Source organism: Dryobates pubescens, chromosome 3 (genome assembly GCF_014839835.1).
Source record: "Dryobates pubescens isolate bDryPub1 chromosome 3, bDryPub1.pri, whole genome shotgun sequence".
Classification (NCBI taxonomy): Eukaryota; Metazoa; Chordata; class Aves; order Piciformes; family Picidae; genus Dryobates; species Dryobates pubescens.
In genome coordinates, this window is record NC_071614.1 from 4,237,628 (window position 1) to 4,258,788 (window position 21,161).

The window sequence follows — 21,161 nt, forward strand, 5'->3', positions numbered from 1 at the left end:
GGGGTGAAGCTGTCTGTGTTTAACCTTCCCAGGCAGACTCTCAGGCTGGGAGAGCAGAGCATCCTTTGCTCCCCTGTTTGACATAATCACAGGCTGTCCCGGCGCCTGGAACAAGTTAATGAATACCTTAGGATGGGGTTTGCTGTCAGATCATAATACCACCTTTCACAAAAGCTCTTGACACTGTCACCATCACTGTGTCTGACACTGTGACAGTGTGAAGAACCCCCAGAGCTCCAGGTAGTGCTGCACTGATATGATTAATGTGTTTATTCAACCTGCACTGATCTGCAGTAACTATGCAGAGGAACATCCTCTCTGATGCCTATTCTCTTGCAACCTACTCTAGGTGACCCTTGCTTTAGCAGGTGGGTTGGAGTAGATGATCTCCAGAGGTCCTCTCCAACCTCCATCATTCTGTGATTCTGTGTTTCTTTGACCACATTTTCAGGATAAAAGATAAAGGAAAGGTATTTAATTTCTGCCAACACAGGCACCCCAAGAGCCTCTTTACTCATGTTTATGCAGTGCTAAAGCTCTGGGGATGAGTTGAGCCACAGAGAGCTCCAGGAAGGATCTGTGTGCTGTCACCAAACCCAGGCTGCCTCCACCAGTAGGGGTTTTTACTTCAGTAGTTTGAGAAACCAGAAACCCAGAACATGAACCTCTTGGAACAGGTAGAGAGGTGGCCACAAAGTAGATCTGAGGGCAGGAAGCCCTCTGCTGTGAGGACAGGCTAAGAGAGCTGGGGTGGTCCAGCCTGAAGAAGAGAAGCAGGCTGGACCTCTGGACAGCTTCACCATCTGACAGCTGAAACAGAAGAGACTCTGAATCAATCAACCTGATCTAGTTGAGGTTGCCCCTGCTTACTGCAGATGAACTTTGGAGGTCCCTTCCAGTCCAGACCATTTTATGATTCTATTTCAAGCCTGGTTCAAGCACCCTCAGTCCTTCACCACTGCACCACACTTCCAAAACTATGTCTGCTGTCTTTTCATATAGAAATCTAGAGCTTCCCTGTCACTGAAACCCAACTTTTTTACAGCACTCTGGACTGCACCAAGGTATTCCAGTGCAGGACTAGAGAGATATCCATGTTGGAAAGCCTGTACTAGTGTCCAGTCCTGGGCCCCTCAATTTAAGAAGGACATTGAGACTCTTGAACGTGTCCAGAGAAGGGCATTGAGGCTGGGGAGGGGTCTGGAGCACAGCCCTGTGAGGAGAGGCTGAGGGAGCTGGGGTTTTTTAGCCTGGAAAAGAGGAGGCTCAGGGGAGACCTTCTTGCCCTCTACAACTACCTGAAGGGAGGTTGTAGCCAGGTGGGGGCTGGTCTCTTCTCCCAGGCACCCAGCACCAGAACAAGAGGACACAGTCTCAAGCTGCACCAGGGGAAGGCTTGAGGTGAGGAGAAAGTTCTTCTCAGAAAGAGTAATTGGCCATTGGAATGTGCTGCCCAGGGAGGTGGTGGAGTCACCATCCCTGGAGGGGTTCAAGAGGGGATTGGACATGGCACTTGAAGCCATGGTCTAGTAGTCATGAGGTGTTGGGTGACAGGTTGGGCTTGATAATCTTTGAGGTCTTTTCCAGCCTTATTCTGATTCTATGAACACTGGATTAGCTCACACTATGTGTTAGGATTATTTGGAGGTGGGGAGCTTTGCAAGTGAGAGGACATTTAGAGCAAACAGTTGAGTGTGAGGCAAATGAAAGCAGAGAGAGAGTAAACCAAGTGCAAATGACCCAATTTTCTACTGATTAGTTCAATGAGTTACAGCAAGTCATTTTTTCCTTCTGCTATTTATGAGCTTTCCCTCTTCTAAATGTTACCACAGTCACTGTGGTGTAACATGAATTTGTTTATATAACCCCTGAGCTGCACATGCAGACCCAGATGTTATTTCAGAACCACTACACTTGGGGAAGATTTTCTAGAACCTACACATTGAAACTTCATGGAATGATGATTTTTTTACCATAACACTAACAGGGCTGAGGGGCACAACTGTCCTACCATGAAGAGATAGCTGTCCAGCTGCAAGGAGCTGTGAGAAATGCATGGACCTTCATAGAATCAGAATTGTTTCAGTTGGAAGAGACCTTTGAGATCAAGGCCAACTGTTAACCCAGCACTGCCAAATCCACCACTAAGCCATGTCCCTCAGCTCCACATCTACATGGCTTTTAAACCCATCCAGGGATGTGGGCTCCACCACTGCCCTGGGCAGCCTATTCCATGGCTTGACAACCCCTTCCATGAAGACATTTTTCCTAATATCCAACCTAAACCTCCCCTGGTGCAACTTGAGGCCATTTCCTCTTGTCCTACCACTTGCTTCTTGGGAGAAGAGGCCAACTCTCACCTCATTACTTCACACAAAGAAAAGCTGAAAAGGCTTCCCAGTGAGAGTGGAGCCAAAGAGATGAGCTGCAGTTGACCTCTGGTAGTGTACCTGACCTTCTAGTTCCACCTGATGTTCAGCTGCTTTTGTTTCTCAAGCAGAAAGCAGTTCTTGACACACAGCAGCTTTCAAGCTATTCTTTTTGACCCTCAGAATACTCCAAGCCAGAGTAAGTACAGAAGCAGCACCCAGGAGAGTTATGAAGAAACCCTGAACTCTCCTTCAGCTGCTTGGACTTGAACCTGGCAGCTATTCTCCATTTAGAATTTTGTCCAAATAGTATAAAACATTTATTGACAGCAACAACAAACAGATTTTTTGTTTTGTTTTGTTTGTAAAACCCCAGGAATTAGAAGTGGAAAATGTCTCTTAAGTCATTTTTGACCAGCCAGCTGGTTTAAGCTGGGAGCTTAAACAAAGCAGCATTCAGGAAGGCAGAGTTGGGAAGAATCCACACCGAGTTCAGGAGGTGTCATGCCTTATTAGATCACCAAAATAAGCTGTTATTGTCTTCAGTTTGTTATTGAGAAAATTCTGTTCTATTTCAACTTTCCCTCCTGGGCCTGCTAAGGAAGCCACCTGAAAAACAAAGAGCAAAGAGCAAATCAATCGACACACAGGAAAAGAGGCAAACCCCAAACCTTCTGCACACATAAAATATCACCTAGAACACAACTTTGGCTCAGCTAATACTAGTGACAACATTCCTTGTCACCTAATGTGGCTGCTCCTCTTGGAGTGTCTCCTTTTACTCAGAGAGGTCAAGGGGCTGGAGCACAAGTCTTGTGAGAAGAGGCTGAGGGAACTGGGTGTGTTTACCCTGGAGAAAAGGAGACTGAGGGGAGACCTCATTGCTCTCTACAGCTCCCTGAAAGCAGGCTGAAATCAGGTTGGGGTTGGTCTCAAGCAACAAGTGGTTAGGCAAGAGGAAACAGCCTCAAGTTGTGCCAGGGAAGGTTTAGGTTGGACATGAGGAAAAATTTCTTCCCTGAAAAGGTTGTTGAGCCCTGGAGCAGGTGCCCAGAGAGGTGGTGGAGCTCCCATCCCTGGAGGGATTTAAAAGCTGTGTAGATGTGGTGCTGAGGGACATGGTTTAGTGGTGACCTGGCAGTGCTGGGTTTAATGGTTGGACTTGATCTGAAAGGTCTTCTCCAACCAAAACCATTCTAACCCAAATAGAAACAACCCCCAAACCTCAAACAGGCAGGGAAGACTCTCACAGAATGCAGGTACAATGTTTTGTTGCTGCTAAACTAAAAGCAGCAGCCCTTGTGTGCACTGGAGTTGGGCAGTGCTGACAGTGGGAGAGCTTGTCAGGCAGTGCTGGGCACAGCTCTTGTGTTTACAGTCACCGGGGTGAGAAGCTCACTGTTCATGCTCTGCTGGTGAGCCAAGTGCACACCTTGAATGCTTAATGATTACAGACAGCCAGCCTTTTGCAGTGGACTTTGCATTTTGGACTGGAGCATGCAATACTCTTTCCTCTCCTCTTCCTATCAGGATCCCTTTGAGGGATAGCAGCCATACTGGCTGCTGATTCCTCACCAGACAGAAGGGACAGAGCATCACCAAAATTCAGTCCTGAGTGCTTTTCCCACCCTTATCATGTACTCTGAAGACCTGAGCTGCAATGGTGGTGCCTGCTCCACAGGCAGTTTTGCTCCCTTCTGCTGTTTTCCTGCCTGCTGCAAGAGCCCAATTTCTACAGTTCCCCATGCAGGGAAACTTCCCAGGCCAAGTGATCAACGGCTACAAACCTGCTGCAGATTTGAACTGATCTTTAGATCTGTGCTGTTAGCAGCTAAAACTTGAAGTTCAAACTGCATTATTAACTGCTCTGAACTCCTCTGAGACTTGTCTCTGTAGAGCAGGTTTAAATATAAACTTGCTGAACTTCCTCTATCTTACTGTGAGTAAAAACCCAGGCTGCTATCAAGAGGAAATAACAGATTAATCTAAATTATACTTTGAACCTTTATTGACTTGCCCAGAAAATTGCCACACTTATCTAAATCAAGCTTTTCAGTTTTTTTTTTTCCCCTCCCCTCCTTTTTCATTAGTTTTACTTTCTGCAGAGAAAAACAAAAGGGTGAGTGGTTTCTTCACCCTTCAGCTCAGTGGTAACAGTGGGGGGAGGGGGGAAATCTCCATGTTCTTGTCAAAGAGGAACCTGCCACTTAAGTAAAAAAGCAGAAGCTGGCTGACTTATAAATAGCTCAAGACTCTGAAACTGGCAAGTGATCAGGAATGTTAATTTTACAACTTGTCTTTTCTTACTTGAAATCCTAAAAGCAGTTGACATCGTGGGGTGATCCATTTTATCCACCCACCCCCACCCCCAGAAGACATTAAGTTTGTCCTTTTAATTTGGTTATGAACAAAAGCTGGAATGTCCCCACCAAAAAAACACACAATAAAGTGTTAAAGGCTTTGCACTTTTTAGCCAGGGAATTGTTGAAGTATTCCAAAATGTGAATTGGATTAGTCAGCTTAATAGAAGAATAGTGAAATTACTGTCTTGGGAGTTATGCCTCCCACTTTCAGGGCACATTTCTGTCATTAGGATATCTAAGGATGATTAAAACCAAGTGTTTATTAAATATTTCTCTTACAAGGCCTAATTGTGGCCTTCCAGTATCTGAAGGGGGCCTACAAGAAGGCTGGGGAGGGACTTCTCAGGATATCAGGTAGTGATAGGACTAGGGGGAATGGAATGAAGCTGGAGGTGGGGAGATTCAGACTGGACATGAGGAGGAAGCTCTTCACCATGAGAGTGGTGAAGCCCTGGAATGGGTTGTCCAGGGAGGTGGTTGAGGCCCCATCCCTGTAGGTGTTTAAGCCCAGGCTGGATGAGGCTCTGGCCAGCCTGATCTAGTGTGGAGTGTCCCTGCCCATGGCAGGGGGGTTGGAACTAGCTGATCCTTGTGGTCCCTTCCAACCCTGACTGATTCTATGATTCTAAGGCCAAGGAAAGCAAAATGCTTCCTCAGTAACACATCACCTCTGCTGAGAGGTGATGGCCCCAAAGGCCACCCCAGAAGTTACACACTCTGCGTTAAGCCCCTAAGTCTTGCCTCTGGGATAACCAGGACTAATTTCTAATGACTACTAGAAGTATTTGGTAAGCCCCACAGTGACCAAAAAAACCTGCTGAGCACAAAGATGTGTGCTCTTCAAGGACAAACCCGGCACCACATGCTCCTCACCTCCCCCAACACACAGGGAAGGGGAACACAAATCCTCTGTGACGATGCCTATTTGTAAACTGCTGGAGGCTGCAAATGCAATGACGGAGGAGCTGCCAAGTTTTCCTCAGAAGGGCTCAGTCAACCCTGACAGAGTAAGGAGGGAAACTGCCACACACCAAGCTGCAGAAAGGTGCCAGCTTGGCAGAGGGAGGCCCTCTAAAAATAACAGCAGATTATGCTTGGAGGAAAACAAAAGCGCTCACCTCTTCTCAGAAGTACCAACACCACCTCCTGCTCCTGCAGAGAACTGCAAAGCTGAGGAGGAAAGGCTGCTTCATTTTTTTTAACTGGACCAGTCCAAAAGCTGTTTGTTTTGCATTTTACTGTGCAAATACGACTCCCTGCTGGCAGCTCTCCTTATCCCAGTCTGCTCTTTAGTCCCAACTGAGGGTGGCAGAGAACGCTGCCATCGCTGTGTTGGGTAGTTCTGCCTCCCCAGGCAGAGGCAAAGGATGCAGCTTCAGCTAACACCTCCCTGCATCCCTCTCACCTCATCCTTCATCCTTCATTTCAGCAACTGCTGATGCCCACAGCTGCAGCCACAAAGCATCAAAAAAGTACCCAGCAAGTTTGGTCTCAAGTTTAAATAGGAGACACAAGAAAATAAACCACAGAATGGCTTAAGTTGGAAGGGACCTTGAAGATCATGCAGTTCCAGCTCCCCTGCCATGGGCAGGGACATCCTGCCACTAGACCAGGCTGCTCAGAGCCTCATCCAGCCTGGTTTTAAACACTTCCAGGAATAAGGTGTCCACAACTGAAGAGAAACAAACATGGAAGGTTACTTCAGGAGCATGAGTTGCTTAAGATGCCATCTTGCTTTGTTATCTTTCAAGTGTATTTTTAGTCTGGAAGGTTTTCCTGCTGGCCTTGCAGGGGTTTCTTTATCATACTGAAACTTCTTTGGTAAAGTACCTTCTTATCTGTCCCAGCCACCAACTTAGGTTACTGTGGGTAAAAAGCTCTATGACCATTTCTTCCCTCCTCCGAGAAACTGTTCTAGGGCACGAAAAATATGAGCTGTTTGGCTTAGGAGGCATCACACAAGGACACTCTGACTCATTTTGCTTCCCTCCCCCCTCAACGAACCTATAGGAAAGAGGATAACAAAAATCAACCCACTTTAAAAAAAGGCAATGGCATGCTTTACACAATGTCAAAAAGCAAAAAGCTCTCAGGAGGCTGAGGAGTGATCACCCTGCTCTCTACAACTCCCTGAAAACAGATTTGAGCAAGGTGGGGTCAGTCTCTTCACAAGGAACAAGTGATAGGAGAAGAGGAAATGGCCCTCACGTTGTGCCAGGGAAGCTTTAGGTTGGGTGTTAGGAAAAAATGATTCCCTGAAAGGGTTGTCAAGCCCTGGAACAGGCTGCCCAGGGAAGTGGTTGAAACATCCCTGAAGGCATTTAACAGTCATGTAGATGTGATGCTGAGGGACGTGGTTTAGTGGTGACTTGGCAGTGCTAGGTTACTGGCTAGCCTTCATGATCTCAAGGTCTTTTCCAGCCTCAACAGTTCAATGAGTCTATTAATAAAACAATATACTTCTTTTTAATCTATGTGCATGCACACATACAATAATCCCTGATTATTCCACAACTAGAAATAAAATGTTTGGAAAGACTGATTCCACCTATACCCACTGCAAACTTGGCTAACAAGCACATCCTTGTGAACAAGGAAAATTGATGCAATCGAGGGAAATGTTTCACACTTCTTGTAGCTGCATCAAGCATGTTTCACTGGCTCGCTGCTCCCTCTCGAGGCAGAAGTACTGAAGTTCCTTTTTCACCTAAAGCCAGCAACTTTTGTAAGGGAAGTCAAAGAACTCCAGCTGTCTCTCTAGGAGTAACTCAACACAGAATACTAAAAGGCTGTGTTTGGAGACATGGTAAGAACTGGGTTTGAAATAGAATCATGTGGAACAAGGTTGGATGTCTTGCCTACCAACAAGGCAATAAACACTGAGTCCTCTGACACATCACAGAGGAGACCTTATTGCTGTCTACGACTACCTGAAGGGAGGTTGTAGGCAGGTGGGGGTTGGCCTCTTCTACCAGGCACCCAGCATCAGAACAAGAGAACACCGTCTCAAGCTGTGCCAGGGGAGGTTTAGGCTGGATGTTAGGAAGAAGTTCTTCACAGAAAGAGTGATTTGCCATTGGAATGTGCTGCCCAGGGAGATGGTGCAGTCACTTTCACTAGAAGTGTTTAAGAGGAGACTGGATGAGGCACTTGGTGCCATGGTTTAGTCGATTAGATGGTGCTGGGTGATAGGTTGGACTTGATGATCTTGAAGGTCTTTTCCAACCTGGTTAATTCTCTATTCTATTCCATTCTAAGCTAGGTCAAGGCCAGCTACCAACTGCTTCCCTGGTTAATTCTCTATTCTATTCCATTCTAAGCTAGGTCAAGGCCAGCTACCAACTGCTTCCAGTCCAGCAGCAGGGTGCATATTCTGTATTAGGTATATGACTGTAAAATGAAGCATCTATTTTCCACTAAATTTGCACCACCTTAACTGAAAATCAAACACTAATTTTGTTGTAAGGTTGTTTCTCACTGCTGGGCATTTACATCCATTTCTGCTTGGGATCCACTGTCAGACAAGCAAACTTGCACTGATACACAGACATCATGATCTTAAGTTTGTGCATATAATAGGGAGCTGAGCTCCTTGTAGTTACCCAACCCTTATCCAGTGACACACCTGGTCAATGTCAGCATTCCGAGGTAGAAAATACACAATGTTGTTGGTGATCTTCTTGGAGAGCCTGAAAATTTCAAATGTAGAAGCCAGTAAAGGAAAAACAAACAAGAATGGGGAGGAAGTAGCTTTGCATTGATTCATTTTGAAAGTATGTCCCAAATTCAGTTATCATGCAATTAAATTATAGCTCGTAGAATGCTTTGGGTTGGAAGGGATCTTGAAGATCATCTAGTTCTAACCCACCCTGCCATGGGCAGGGACACCTCCCACCAGCCCAGGTTGCTCAAGGCCTCATCCAGCCTGGCCTTGAACACCTGCAGGGAGGGGCCATCCACCACCTCCCTGGGCAACATGTTCCAGTGTCTCACCACTCTCACTGGAAAGAATTTCTTCCTAATCTCCAGTCTAAATCACCCTTCCTCAAGCTTCAATCCTTTCCCTCTCATCCTATCACCACAAGCCCATGCAACCTGTCCCTCCCCAGCTTTCTTGTAGCCCACTTCTCTCCTGAAATGCAGAAATTACTATTGTCTGAATGCAGAAACTCTACTTCACCATTACTGCCCTAGAAAGTAGAACAACCCCCCAGCAAGCCAAGCTTCCACTTTAAAATCAAATGTAACTAACCCACATAATTAATTATTACCCATAAATACATAACCCTTGGCTATTTAATTACTTCAAGGTATTTTAATGTAATAAAAGGTGTTAAAACTGCTGAACTGATGATTTAAATTAAGAAGCTATTACAATTCTCTAGAGGATTTGTTACTTTTTAAGAATAAGTCTTTATGACCTTTTTTTTTCCCCAATCTACTACAAGTATCTAATTTTAGGTGGTCAAAGCCATAGAGCTGAAGTTAGGGGGAAAGGTCTAATAAATGTGGCACACATCTGGGACTTCAGCTGCTGGTTGTTATCATCCTGTCATGGAATCAACCAGGTTGGAAAAGACCTCAGAGATCATCAAGTCCAACCTATTACCTAATACCTAACACCTCAAGACAACTAAACCACGGCTCCAAGTGCCACATCCAATCCCCTCTTGACACCTCCAGGGATGGTGACTCCACCACCTCCCTGGGCAGCACATTCCAATGGTCAATTACCCTTTCTGAGAAGAACTTTCTCTTGACCTCAAGCCTAAACTTCCCCTGGTGCAGCTTGAGACTGTGTCCTCTTGTTCTGGTGCTGGTTGCCTGGGAGAAGAGACCATCCTCCACCTGGCTACAACCTCCTTTCAGGTAGCTGTAGAGAGCAATACGGTCTCCCCTGAGCCTCCTCTTTTCCAGGCTAAACAACCCCAGCTCCCTCAGCCTCTCCTCATAGGGCTTGTGCTGGAGACCTCTCACCAGCCTCATTGCCCTTCTGTCAGCCACCTGGACACACGAAGGCCATGTCAAGAGAAGAAGGAAGAGAGGAAAACACCTGACCCAAACTGACGAGGTGTCACTTTGAAAGGATATCCATCTGGGCAAATCATAGTCTGGATGTCGAAGATTTCAGCAGTGGCATAGTCAGGCCCTCCCCAGGGAGGGCTGAGGAACACAACATCTGCCTGCAGGTCAGCAGCCAGCACCATGAAGTCTCCACACACAAACTCTATCTGGTCTGCCACGCCGTACACCTCCGCGTTGTTGCGCGCCAGGCTGAGCTTCTCGGGATCGATGTCAATGGCGATCACTGCAGGGCGGAGAGAGCAAACTGCAGGGGGATGGGAGCTGACAGTGCCACCCCACCACCACAGGGAGGTTTCAAGAAGGTGTTCTTCTGTGTAGAGTTGGATCTCTAATTTCTTTTTGTGTGGGGACTACTTCAGCTTTGCTGGTCACAGTAGATATGAAGCTACAGCTCCTCAGATGGGAAGGAGCTGCAAGAGCAGAGGTTCCACCATGAGCAGAACCACTGCATTTGCAAATCACCAAGCCACGCAGTCAAGGCTGGGAAGGTTTAGTTGTTAAAATCATAGTAATCATTTTGGTTGGACAAGACCTCTAAGATCACCAAGTCCAACCATCAACCCAACACCACCAGGGCCATTAAACCCTGTCCCAAAGTGCCCTGGCCAGGCATTTCTTGAACGCCTCCAGGTACGATGACTCCACCACTGCCCTGGCCAACCTTTTCCAGTGCCTGAACAAAATTTTTAGGGAAAACAAACAAACAAAAAAGACTGAAGAAACAAAATACTGTGCTGCATACAACACCTGCTTACCTCTTTTGGAGGTCAAGGCAAACTGAATGGCATTTCCTCCAACCCCACAGAACGCATCCACTATGACATTGCAGTTGAACGAGCGACTGACACGGACAGCAATGTGTTCAGCTATCTTCTCAGGAGTTACAGAAAACCAACCCTCTGCAAAGGCAAAAGAAGGAGGTTTTTCTTCTCACCTCTCATTTCAAAGTCATTGAAATTAAAAACAAACAACCAGCTCCTCCCCCAGTTGTAGGTTTAGTGCTAATCCCAGCAGTTTTGGCTTACGGGTTTGACCAGGAAGCGCAGGCTTTGAAGATGATAAACTCTGGTCTGTCCAGTGATTTGCTAAGCAAACAAAGTCTCACTGAAGCAAACAGATATGCCTGAATCTCAATAAATGCTTTGTTGAGCTTGGTGCTGAGGATTCTGGCTTATCAAGGACAAGTCCACTGGGACAGCTCAGAAAAGCTTCATACATCAGGATTATGCTCTTTAACAAATAAAAGCAGGAATATCCCCAACAGGTTATTTTTCTTTACAGTGATGGCTGGTCTGACAAATCATCTTATGTACTTGTGTGGGAGATGATTAGAAGTGAAAGGCTTACAAAACAAACCAACCCAAGATACTAAGAAGAATTAGTAATCCTAATTCCTCCTTTACTTATAAATGTGTGACTTGGAAATGGTTTCCATGCAAATGTGTCTGATGAAAGTCAGAATAAAAGGGAACAAAACTGAGGGAGAGTAGATTTAGACTGGATCTTAGGAAGAAGTTCTTCAGTATGAGGGTGGTGAGACTCTGGAATATGTTGCTCAAGGAATTTGTGGTTGTCTCCTTCCTGGGGGTGCTCAAGGCCAGGTTGGATGAGGCCTTGTGCAGCCAGAGTCTAGCTGAGAGGTGTCCCTGCCCATGGCGGGGGGAGGTTGGAGTAGATGACCTCTGAGGTCCTTTCCAACCTAAGCCATTCTGTGATTCTAGAGCCATCAGCATAATTGGAAGGTTCACAAAATTATTTAAGAAGATATAGAAAATGTCCTTATTTTCTGAAAAAGTCCTGACCAAGCATGATGTGGGCAAAGTACCTTCAGCAGACATCAGGATTCATGCAGACAGGGGTGGCCCAGGCTAGAGCCTCTACTGAAGTCGAAGACTTGTTTGTTTGCCTGCCTGCTGGGGGACAGAATTCATCCAGACATGCAAACACACACTCAGTAATGCTCCTTTTATAAGCAAATTAGTAATAAACTGGGAGAAGGGCCATGGTTTGGATAAATCTTGTACCTCCAAGCCAGCACTCTCTGCACTAAACACACCTCTGTCTAGTTTAATTCCCTCATCGAAGCGGGAGAACAGTCGGTAGCGTTGTGCCCAGTACTTGGCCAGCTCTGGATCAGCAGCAATCTCAGCAGGGATAGCTCCCAGCCCATTTTTTTTCTTTCTTCTCCTTCTTTTCTCCTTCTTCTTTGCAGGAACTTTTTCATCTACAGCTGGAAGACACTACAAAAGTTCACAATCACTGCTCTTGCAGGCTAGGAACGGTGAGAATTAAGATGTAAGAGGCTCATGTTCACCCACACAGCTAAGTGTCCTTTATTACTGTTTGTAACATCATGCAGCAGAATAGTGGGCTAAGATAAAAAAGAGCATCCTGTATTTCAAGGAAAGAGTGTCAGTCAGACTCCTAAAAATCCTAACACTTCACCCATTATTTAGGAGTCTTAGCAGCCAAACCATCATCTTCAACTGATGGCAGTAAACTCTGCACAGTGAGCAAATGAGAGGGTTGAAGACCAATTCAATAAGGAGTAAGAACCAATCTAGGCAAGAGCTTTGCAGTAGAAATCCAACAAATAAATTGCTGTAGGAAGGACTAAACTGTATGTAGAAACCTGAATAATCCTGGTTTCTTTGTTTACAGTATTAAATGGAAAAGTTCATATTTTCCCCCTGGAACATTTTAGCACCACGTGCTTCCCCAAGCTCACCAATGTGCATCCTGGAGCTCCAAACCTGCATCTACCTGAAGTTAATCCTCCTCATCCTTGCAGGGGAAAAAAGAGGTGCAAATCTGAGACCTGTTTGATCACATCTAGGATCAACAATGACTGTTTATCTACAGAGAAATACTTTAAAGATCTAGGATTCTGGTGCTTCAAGAACAAGTCACTTTCACTACCTCAGCTCTCAACCAGCCTCATTCCCCCTTGGAGCTAACAAGTCTCTTTGAATAACCTGAATAAATAAATACCACACACAAAGCTGTACTTTGGGAAGGCAGCATTGAATCTGCTGCCAATTAATTCCCAGTTTGTAGGAAACTGATGTACCTTGGCTGATGTCCTCTGTCTCTGCCCGGAGATAGTCAGGAATATCCAGAGCGAGCAGCTGCCTCCCACAGCTCTTCTCCTGCTTCCCCACACCCTGCTCATCATCAGAGCCGCTCACTGCCATGGCCTGTGCTTCCTCCTCAAGGTGACTGCCTTCAGCTTCTGTGAAGACTGCACTGGAAGAAGGTGGCTTTTGGTTTTGAGTGTTCAGTGTCACAGTCTGGGCAGCAGTAACACTTTCCTGGTCCTCTGAGTCGCTGCTGGAAGATGATGCTTTTGCTTTATCCTCTGGAGATGCTGTCTGGGATGTGGTTTTCTCCTCATGTTTATTAACCAGCTTTAGGAAGTCTTCCACCTGCAATTGTCAAATATCACAGGTGATGAGATGGTGCTGTTAACCAGCAAATTGCCAGGGTACCTTATATATGGATCTTAGGAAGTTCTTCAGCATGACGGTGGTGAGACACTGCAATAGTTTGCCCAGGGAGGTTGTGGATGCCTCCTCCCTGGGGCTGTTCAAGGCCAGGCTGGAGAAGGCCTTGAGCAGCTGAGTCTAGCTGAGACATGTCCCTGCCCATGGCAGGGAGGTTGGAGTAGATGGTCTCTAAGGTCCCTTCCAAGCTAGGCCATTCTATGATTCTGTGAAAATTCCTAAGAACATGAAGTTACTTGAAATGAATTAACCTCCACAAACATTTATCTCCCACTGATGAAATCCCAGCACATGCAATTTAAAAATCAGGCTTCTTTTAATAACTTTAACACACACACACACACACCCCCTCCTCTGAAAGAATGATGTTAAGAATGACTTTCACACAGCATCACCATTAAGCTCACATTTGATAGATCCACCACAGTCCAACAAGAAGGGAGCCATCAAATCCATGAATTACAGCAAACACTAACATTTAGCCCTACCTTCTTCAAAGTTTTATGTTTCTTGCAGGACATTTCAGACTCCTCTGTGAAGAAGATGTGTGTGTTTTTGCTCCTCCTCGGCTTACGCATATCCAGGAACTTGGACTTGAGCTTTGCCTTTTTCTCCAAGTACTGCACACTTCGGTGGCTGAAAGCTGGAATTCCACCATACCTGAAATAAAACAAACAAACAAAATAAATAAAAGGTACCTGGTTGATTCCTGCTTTGGAAGCTTTAACATGAATGCTGGTTTTGGCCAGCAGGAGCAGGGAAGTCATTCTGCCCCTGTACTCAGCACTGGTCCTGTGTCCAGTTCTGGGCCCCTCAGTTTAGGAAAGATGTTGACTTGCTGGAATGTGTCCAGAGAAGGGCAACAAAGCTGGGGAGAAGTCTGGAGCACAGCCCTGTGAGGAGAGGCTGAGGGAGCTGGGGTTGCTTAGCTTGGAGAAGAGGAGGCTCAGGGGAGACCTTATTGCTGTCTACAATTACCTGAAGGGAGGTTGTAGAGAGGTGGGGGTTGGTCTCTTCTCCCAGGCAACCACCAACAGAACAAGAGGACACAGTCTCAAGTTGTGCCAGGGGAGGTTTAGGCTGGATGTTAGGAAGAAGTTCTTCATAGAAAGACAGATTGACCATTGGAATGTGCTGCCCAGGGAAGTGGTGGAGTCACCATCCCTGGAGGTGTTCAAGAGGGGATTGAACATGGCACTTGAAGCCATGGTTTAGTCAATTAGATGGTGTTGGATGACAGGTTGGACTCAATGATCTCAAAGGTCTTTTCCAACCTGGTTATTTCTATTCTATCTAGACAATGTTCTTTGTTTATGAGACATTTGCTCCACTCTTAAAATGTGTCACTGGGTGTAGCTGAAAACTTTGAAATATTTTTTCATTTGAAAGTGTTTAGGTTTTTAGAAGTGGGCTTTTTTTCCCCCCTAATAAGTGTATTACTTAAGCTGGAAATAATTTCACTGAAAAACAGGAAATGACAAAATATCCTGGAGAAGGATCAGGGGTGACCTCATTGCCCTCTACAACTACCTGAAAGGTGGTTGTAGACAGGAAGGGGTTGGTCTCTTCTCCCAGGCAACCAGCACCAGAACAAGGGGACACAGTCTCAAGCTGTGCCAGGGGAGGTTTAGACTCGAGGTGAGGAAAAAGTTCTTCACTGAGCGAGTCATTCGTCATTGGAATGTGCTGCCCAGGGAGGTGGTGGAGTCACCGTCCCTGGAGGTGTTCAAGGGGAGATTGGACGTGGCACTTGGTGCCATGGTCTAGTTGTGAGGTCTGTTGGGACAGGTTGGACTTGATGATCCTTGGGGTCTCTTCCAACCTTGGTTATACTGTGATACTGTGATCTTGGTTAGTAGAATACAAACAAAATTTTGGTGGCTATAAAGAACCTCCAAACCAGCTACATATATATATATATATACACCTTGCTGAAGCACTAGACCTAAGATGCAGCCCACCTGTGCCCTGTGAGGTTAATTCTACAGCCCTGACTACCACATCTTTAGGTTGTACCACCAAACATGAAATCTCACTGGTCAGCACCCTGGCAACACTTCATTAGCATGGCAACATTTTACAAGTGTAAAGCAGCCTCATTCCAATATGAAATAATTATGATCCAAGCTCACAGGACTCCAAGCTGAGAGGACCACTCATTGCCAGAGCCTTTGCACCCAAACTGAAGTAGGTGACCAGGCATTTCACATTTATTCAGCTGCATGTCCCCTAGGGGTTAAGGTTCTCATTCAAAGCACTTTGTTAATAACTCTCTGTAACTTTGCATCTCCCTCTAGCCAAAGGATGACAGTTTTACTCAGAAAGCTAATTTGGGAAACATATTCCAAAGTTTTAACAAAATGGGAAGGAGATGAAAGGCCTATTTGAAGAGAGCTGACTTGCTGCAAAGAAAACCCAAAGTCCTTGTGGGAAATTACTTTTGTCCTGTGCCACACTTGAAACCCAAAATAGAGCAGGTTTCCTCAGGATCTTCCACTGGGTTCTCATCCACATCCAGTTCATGGCTGGGAAAAAAATGCAGATGACAAAGTTACTTACTGTATAAACTACTCTCATTTTACAGATGCATCACTAAGAAACTCATGCACTGAAAACATTTCATTGTTGGCTTTACTAAGTTCTCCCACACACTGCTGAAATCAAACAAGGCAGAAGGACCTCTTAAAGCATTTAATATCAAAGTCCTCCATGGAGCTGATGGAAGATTTTGCTCATCCTATTTCCAAATTACCTTCATCACCTATCATGTTCAGAGGACACAGTCTCAAGCTGCACCAGGGGAAGTTCAGGCTCAAGGTGAGGAGAAAGTTCTCCACAGAAAGAATAATTGGCCAGTGGAATGAGCTGCTCAGGGAGTCACCATCCCTGGAGGTGTTCAAAAAAGCACTGGACATGGCACTTGAAACCATGATTTTGTTGTCATGAGGTGTTAGGTATTAGGTTGGACTTGATGATCTCTGAGGTCTTTTTCAGCCTGGTTGATTCTATGTTAACTACAGTAGTCTCTATCATTAATGCCATGGTGGCAGCAAAGCATTAGAACAGAATCAAAGCTACATGATTAGCAGATAATAATTCCATTCCAGAGGCTACACCTTGTTTTCACAAAGTGAAAAAAGATAAGAAGCATCCACAGCTTGTTGCCAGGTAAAGTGATAAGCAGTGATGAAAGACAATGTGGTTTTGTACTGAAGTTTCACCTCACAATTTCAATCAAAGAGGAGGCTTCTAGACCTCCAGAAAAAAAAACTCAGCTAAATTTCCTGACTTGCCTTCTCTTGACTTTGACCTGTCTGTATTCAGGAGGCTCTTCATCCTCATCTTCGTCTCGGTCATGATGCAGCAGTTGTTCTTTGCCATGTGAATTTGAGCCACATGACCCCTGTGAACCTAAAAAAGGTAGAGGAGAACTTATTTTCCTTTTACTTAAAATAATCCTCTCCATTCCTGTCCACAAAATACATCTGCAGCTACAGTCAGGCTGTCAGACATACCTGAACCTGACACATAAGGCACAAGTGCCAAACGCACCTATCTCTACCTGTCTTTGTTTGAAAGGCAACGTATCAATACCAGCATTAGGCACACTGCAGTTAATATATAATGTCAAGAACCTATTCAACACACAGGTTAGAGAGAAGATAAACCACCCAGAGAAGCAGAGGGAAGAAAAAGGCATCAAGGATGCAATCATTCCTCAACAACCTTGATTGACTTGTGTAAAATAGCACAATGCAGACCTGTCCTTGTGTCTTATACATAACCACCTAAAGAATTTCTGGTAGAATCAGTTTTAGCTGGCTTTGTATTACCTGACTGGTTAACACTTTTGTTTTCACAAGATGCAGTCCTTTTCCTGGTTCCTCCATCACAGGGCTCCTTCTGGCTTGCACTGTCAGATGAAGCACACTCCTGAGGACCTTGGTGGGCTTCTGTTAGAGCTGCACTGCTCTGCTCTGCTTCCTCCAAACTCAGAGTTAAATTACAAATCCCAGAGATGATTTCACTGTTGGGCTCCACACTTGAAGGGACTGTTTCCTCACTTCTGCTGTTAGAAGAAGATAGGTCTAAGCCCAGCACTTCACAGTGTTCAGCCCCATGGGTAATAACCAAGTCAGTTTTTCCCACAAGAGCCATCTCCTGGGTAATCCCATTTGCTTCCAGGCTGTCACCGTGTGCGCTCTCAGTAGTCCATCCCTGGCTTGTCCAGTACTGAAATTGTTCCCAGTAATACCAGTACAGTTCACTGTAATGCTGCTCCCACTCTTCCTTGGTGTCTGGACTATTCCAAGGCTCAGAGGCTGTGGTGCCCTCAGACAATGAGAGCTCTTGATGCTTCTCCAGCCAGCTTTGCCAAAGAAGGCCCTCTCCATACTCACTCCAGTATTTCTCCCATGTTTCTTTAAGTTCACTGGGTAAAGTCCCACTTGCAAGACCTTCTGAACCTTCACAGTTCCCTTCGCTTACAACCTGAGCTTTGTTGCTCTTCTCACCAGAAAGGGATGGGATACGACCACCACAAGCCTGATCCTGGCACTCCTGCTGCATTTCACCCTCATGTTTTTGCTGTAACTCTTTTTTCATCTTCTTTTTCTTTTTCATAATCTTCATGTTACTTCTCTTTCTACAGGTTTCTGTTGCCTAAAATATAATGGAAAACCACACTTTTTAAGTCCACAACATAGAAGTAGCCTTTTCTTGTCCTGTCTTCAAGAACATTTCTGTTCCCATTGTGGCCTTCTCTCCCACTTCAACCATGCTGTTAGCTTTTACCCCACAAAAGGCTGCAGGATTTATGAGTTTGACAGAGCCCTGCTGCATAACCTTGGCTGACATTTCTGAGGAAATGTGCTGCATGTGGTTATAAGCACAGGAGGAAGCAGCTCAGATACATTTCCATCAGCTGCAGCCTCAAAAAGAACCGAGGAGCAGACATGGTGCTACATCTGGAACCACAAAGTAAACAGAATAAATAAAAGAAATAAAGTTTTACCACAAAGTCCCTGTGGGCTGATTGCCCACCAAACTGAAGAGGCAATCCCATACTCTTCATAAGCTCAGCCTCTGAGTCTAGTTCAGCTTCTTCCAAGTCAAGAGCACGATTAGCATCCACCTTCAACGTTACATTGGGACAATGGGTCTCCTCCTCGGATCCTTGATCCTCCCCTATCAACAAATTATATTAAGTGAATATAATCTGGTCCTGATACCTCAGGGCAACAGCATGGCCTACAAAATTTAGGAGAAATGCTTCTTAAGCTTCATTTCTCATTTATAGTTTTCATCATAAGCATCCTATTTTCCACATAGCTACCAGAAGGACCCAGAATCTAACTGCCAACATGCAAAACACTGCAGGGGATGTGGCTGGTATGGAGTTAACTTTCCTCATATCAACTCATATGGTCCTGTGTTTTGGCTCTGGGACTAAAACAGTGTGGATAACACACTGGTATTTTGACTATTGCTGAGGAGTGCGTGCACAGCCTCAACTTTCTGGTTCCCCTCCTCCCCAGCAAGTAGACTACAGTGGGCAAGAAAGTGAGAGGGGATACAGATGGGACTCCTGACCCAAACTGGCTGAAGAGATTGTCAATACTCTGTGTGATGCTTAGCAATAAAGACTGGAGACGTGGCACTCGAAGCCATGGTTCAGTTAGTCATGAGGTGTTGGGTGATAGGTTGGACTTGATGATTTCTGAGGTCTTTTCCAGCCTTACTCATTCAATAACTATACCTTAAATAACCACACATAATAACCTCACTTTTAAGTATAACATCCTATTGCACAGTGCATTTTATTACCTTACCTGTACTGTAATCGTCATCTTTGACATAAAATCCTTTTAAGCCCAGCTTATATAATTTTCGATCTCTGCAAAACAGAAGAGACACATTGACACAAGTCTTGATTAATGTTAATCATTGGTGTTTTTACACTAAATGCAATCATTCAGTGGACCAACCTCCCCAGGAACACGGTAGAGGTTCCATCACTGGGGATGGACAGGATGATAAATAACTTCACCTAGGCTCCCTTTCCCCAGATGATCTCTTGAGGTTCCTTCCAGCCTGGGAAGGTTGCTGAGTGATCCTAAACACCCGAAACAAAGAATAATACGAAAAGGGTGGCACTGAGGTGCTGTTTTAAGTGGGTGGAATTTAGTGTCTTCAGTCCAAAAGTGCAAATATTCCAGCCACCAGCCAAGGCTGAGGGCACCTGACCTCTGCAAGCACCTCGGCTAAACACCGACTGTGTTAAACACCCAAAGCTCCGGTACCGGCCACTACCTCTTCTCCTAAATCACGCATCCGACAGCCCGTGAGCAGCATCTCTCCGCCTGCCCATCCCTCACTGAGAACTCCGCTCCGCCTCCCCGGCCCGGGGAGGTTCCAGGTCCCTCCATGCCCCTTAGGGGAAGGAAGAACAGGACGGGGGTGCTCTGGCCGCGGAAGATCAGGACCGCTGCGGGGTAAGCTCCGCACAGCCGCTGCTCCAGCCGGGCACCGGCAGGAACGGACGTTTGGGCTCCCTTCCCCCTATAAATGGCATCGCTTGGTAATCAACCTATAGACACCCGCTAGCGCATCGCCCCCTGCTCACCGCCGCCACGGCCCTTCCCGCACCGTTGCCCGGTACCGAGGCCGCTACTCACTCGACGAAGGCTCGGGTGCAGAGGCAGAGGATGCCGCGGGCCTCCCCCGCCCGCAGCAGCAGCTCCGCCACCAGCTGTCCCCCCGAGTCCTGCACCATCGCTGCCGGGGAACCCACGCCGCGGAACCACTCCGCCGCTTCCTTCCGCCGGAACTGCCGAGAGCGCCGAGCCCGCCTCTGAGCCCGCCCGGCCGCTGCCCAGGGGGCGGCTCCAGCCCAGCCCCGCCGAAGTGCCTGAGGGTGGCGCCGGCCACGGTGGCGGCCGCGAGGTGTTGCCTCAAGGAGCCGTTCCTGCGTTTCAGCTGCCGGCTCAGCTCTGAGCATCCTGCTCTGCCCTGTCCCGGGCTCCCCAGCCGCAGAGAGGCTTAGTGAATCAGAAGAAGCTTCTTAGTTTCCAACTACATTTGTGCTAGGAAATTAAATGATCGATCACCAGAGTTAAAGAGCTGCTCTAACATCAGTGTGACTGAGAGGTGCTTAAGCTAATTGCTTACTGTTTTTTAAATAGCATACAAGTTTTGATGGTTTTCTTTTCACACAAGGGAATAATAATAATAATAATAATAATAATAATAATAATAATAATAATAATAATAATAATAATAATAATAATAATAATAATAATAATAATATCCAAATAGATATAACCCCCAAACCAATACAGAACCCAGACTCCGATGGAAATGATGTCACCAGCACCCCTGAGGCTGGGGCAAGGCACAGACTGGATTCAACAGCATATGGATTTGACAGCATACAGGGACCAGATTCAGGAGCTGGATTCTTGAACTGGATTCAGAAACCCATGGATCAGGATCAACAGCTGAATGGGCAGAGTCCTTCCGGGATTCCAGCCATGGAAGAAGGGGCTTGACCCTGGTGATCCCTCCGCTTGATCCTGAAGATGCCATCCATGGGATGCAGTCCCTTGGGGAATTGAGGGCCACCTATCCTGTTCACTCCTTTCCACAGGTGCCACTTCTGACTTCCTGCACCCCAAGGTGGGGCACAAGCTGCCCTTGGTCTGCAGAGGAGCAAGTCTAAGCCAGAGTCTTTCTGCAGCCCAGTCCTTGGCAGAAACTCTCTCCATCACCTCCCTACTAGCTGAGAAAATACAGTTAGCTTCAGAAAGTGCAGTGACTTGGAGACACCGAGCCCAAAGGTA

The 21,161-nt window shown here is 46.1% G+C and overlaps 1 protein-coding gene across 1 annotated transcript; it reads right to left on the minus strand.

The window, feature by feature from the left end:
• Positions 1 to 2,735: 2,735 nt before the first annotated feature.
• TGS1 (trimethylguanosine synthase 1) lies at positions 2,736 to 18,507 on the minus strand. The gene is made up of 11 exons (XM_009904154.2): positions 18,335 to 18,507; positions 17,154 to 17,982; positions 16,614 to 16,731; positions 15,759 to 15,845; positions 13,809 to 13,980; positions 12,888 to 13,242; positions 11,874 to 12,047; positions 10,573 to 10,716; positions 9,824 to 10,040; positions 8,358 to 8,436; positions 2,736 to 2,978 (listed from the first exon to the last, which is right to left on the minus strand). The coding sequence occupies exons 1-11, from the start codon at positions 18,392 to 18,394 to the stop codon at positions 2,862 to 2,864; spliced, it is 2,352 nt and encodes a 783-aa protein (XP_009902456.2). The 5' UTR covers positions 18,395 to 18,507; the 3' UTR covers positions 2,736 to 2,861.
• Between the last annotated feature and the right edge of the window lie 2,654 nt (positions 18,508 to 21,161).

Coding starts and splice junctions, on each gene's coding strand:
- TGS1 (XM_009904154.2), bottom strand. CDS start 18,394: ATGAAGAGTATGGGATTGCCTCTTCAGTTTGGTGGGCAATCAGCCCAC. Junction 17,983..18,334: donor CAGCCCACAGGGACTTTGTG/GTAAAACTTTAT, acceptor ATTATATTTTAG/GCAACAGAAACCTGTAGAAA. Junction 15,846..16,613: donor CAGGTCAAAGTCAAGAGAAG/GCAAGTCAGGAA, acceptor TTTTTTTCCCAG/CCATGAACTGGATGTGGATG.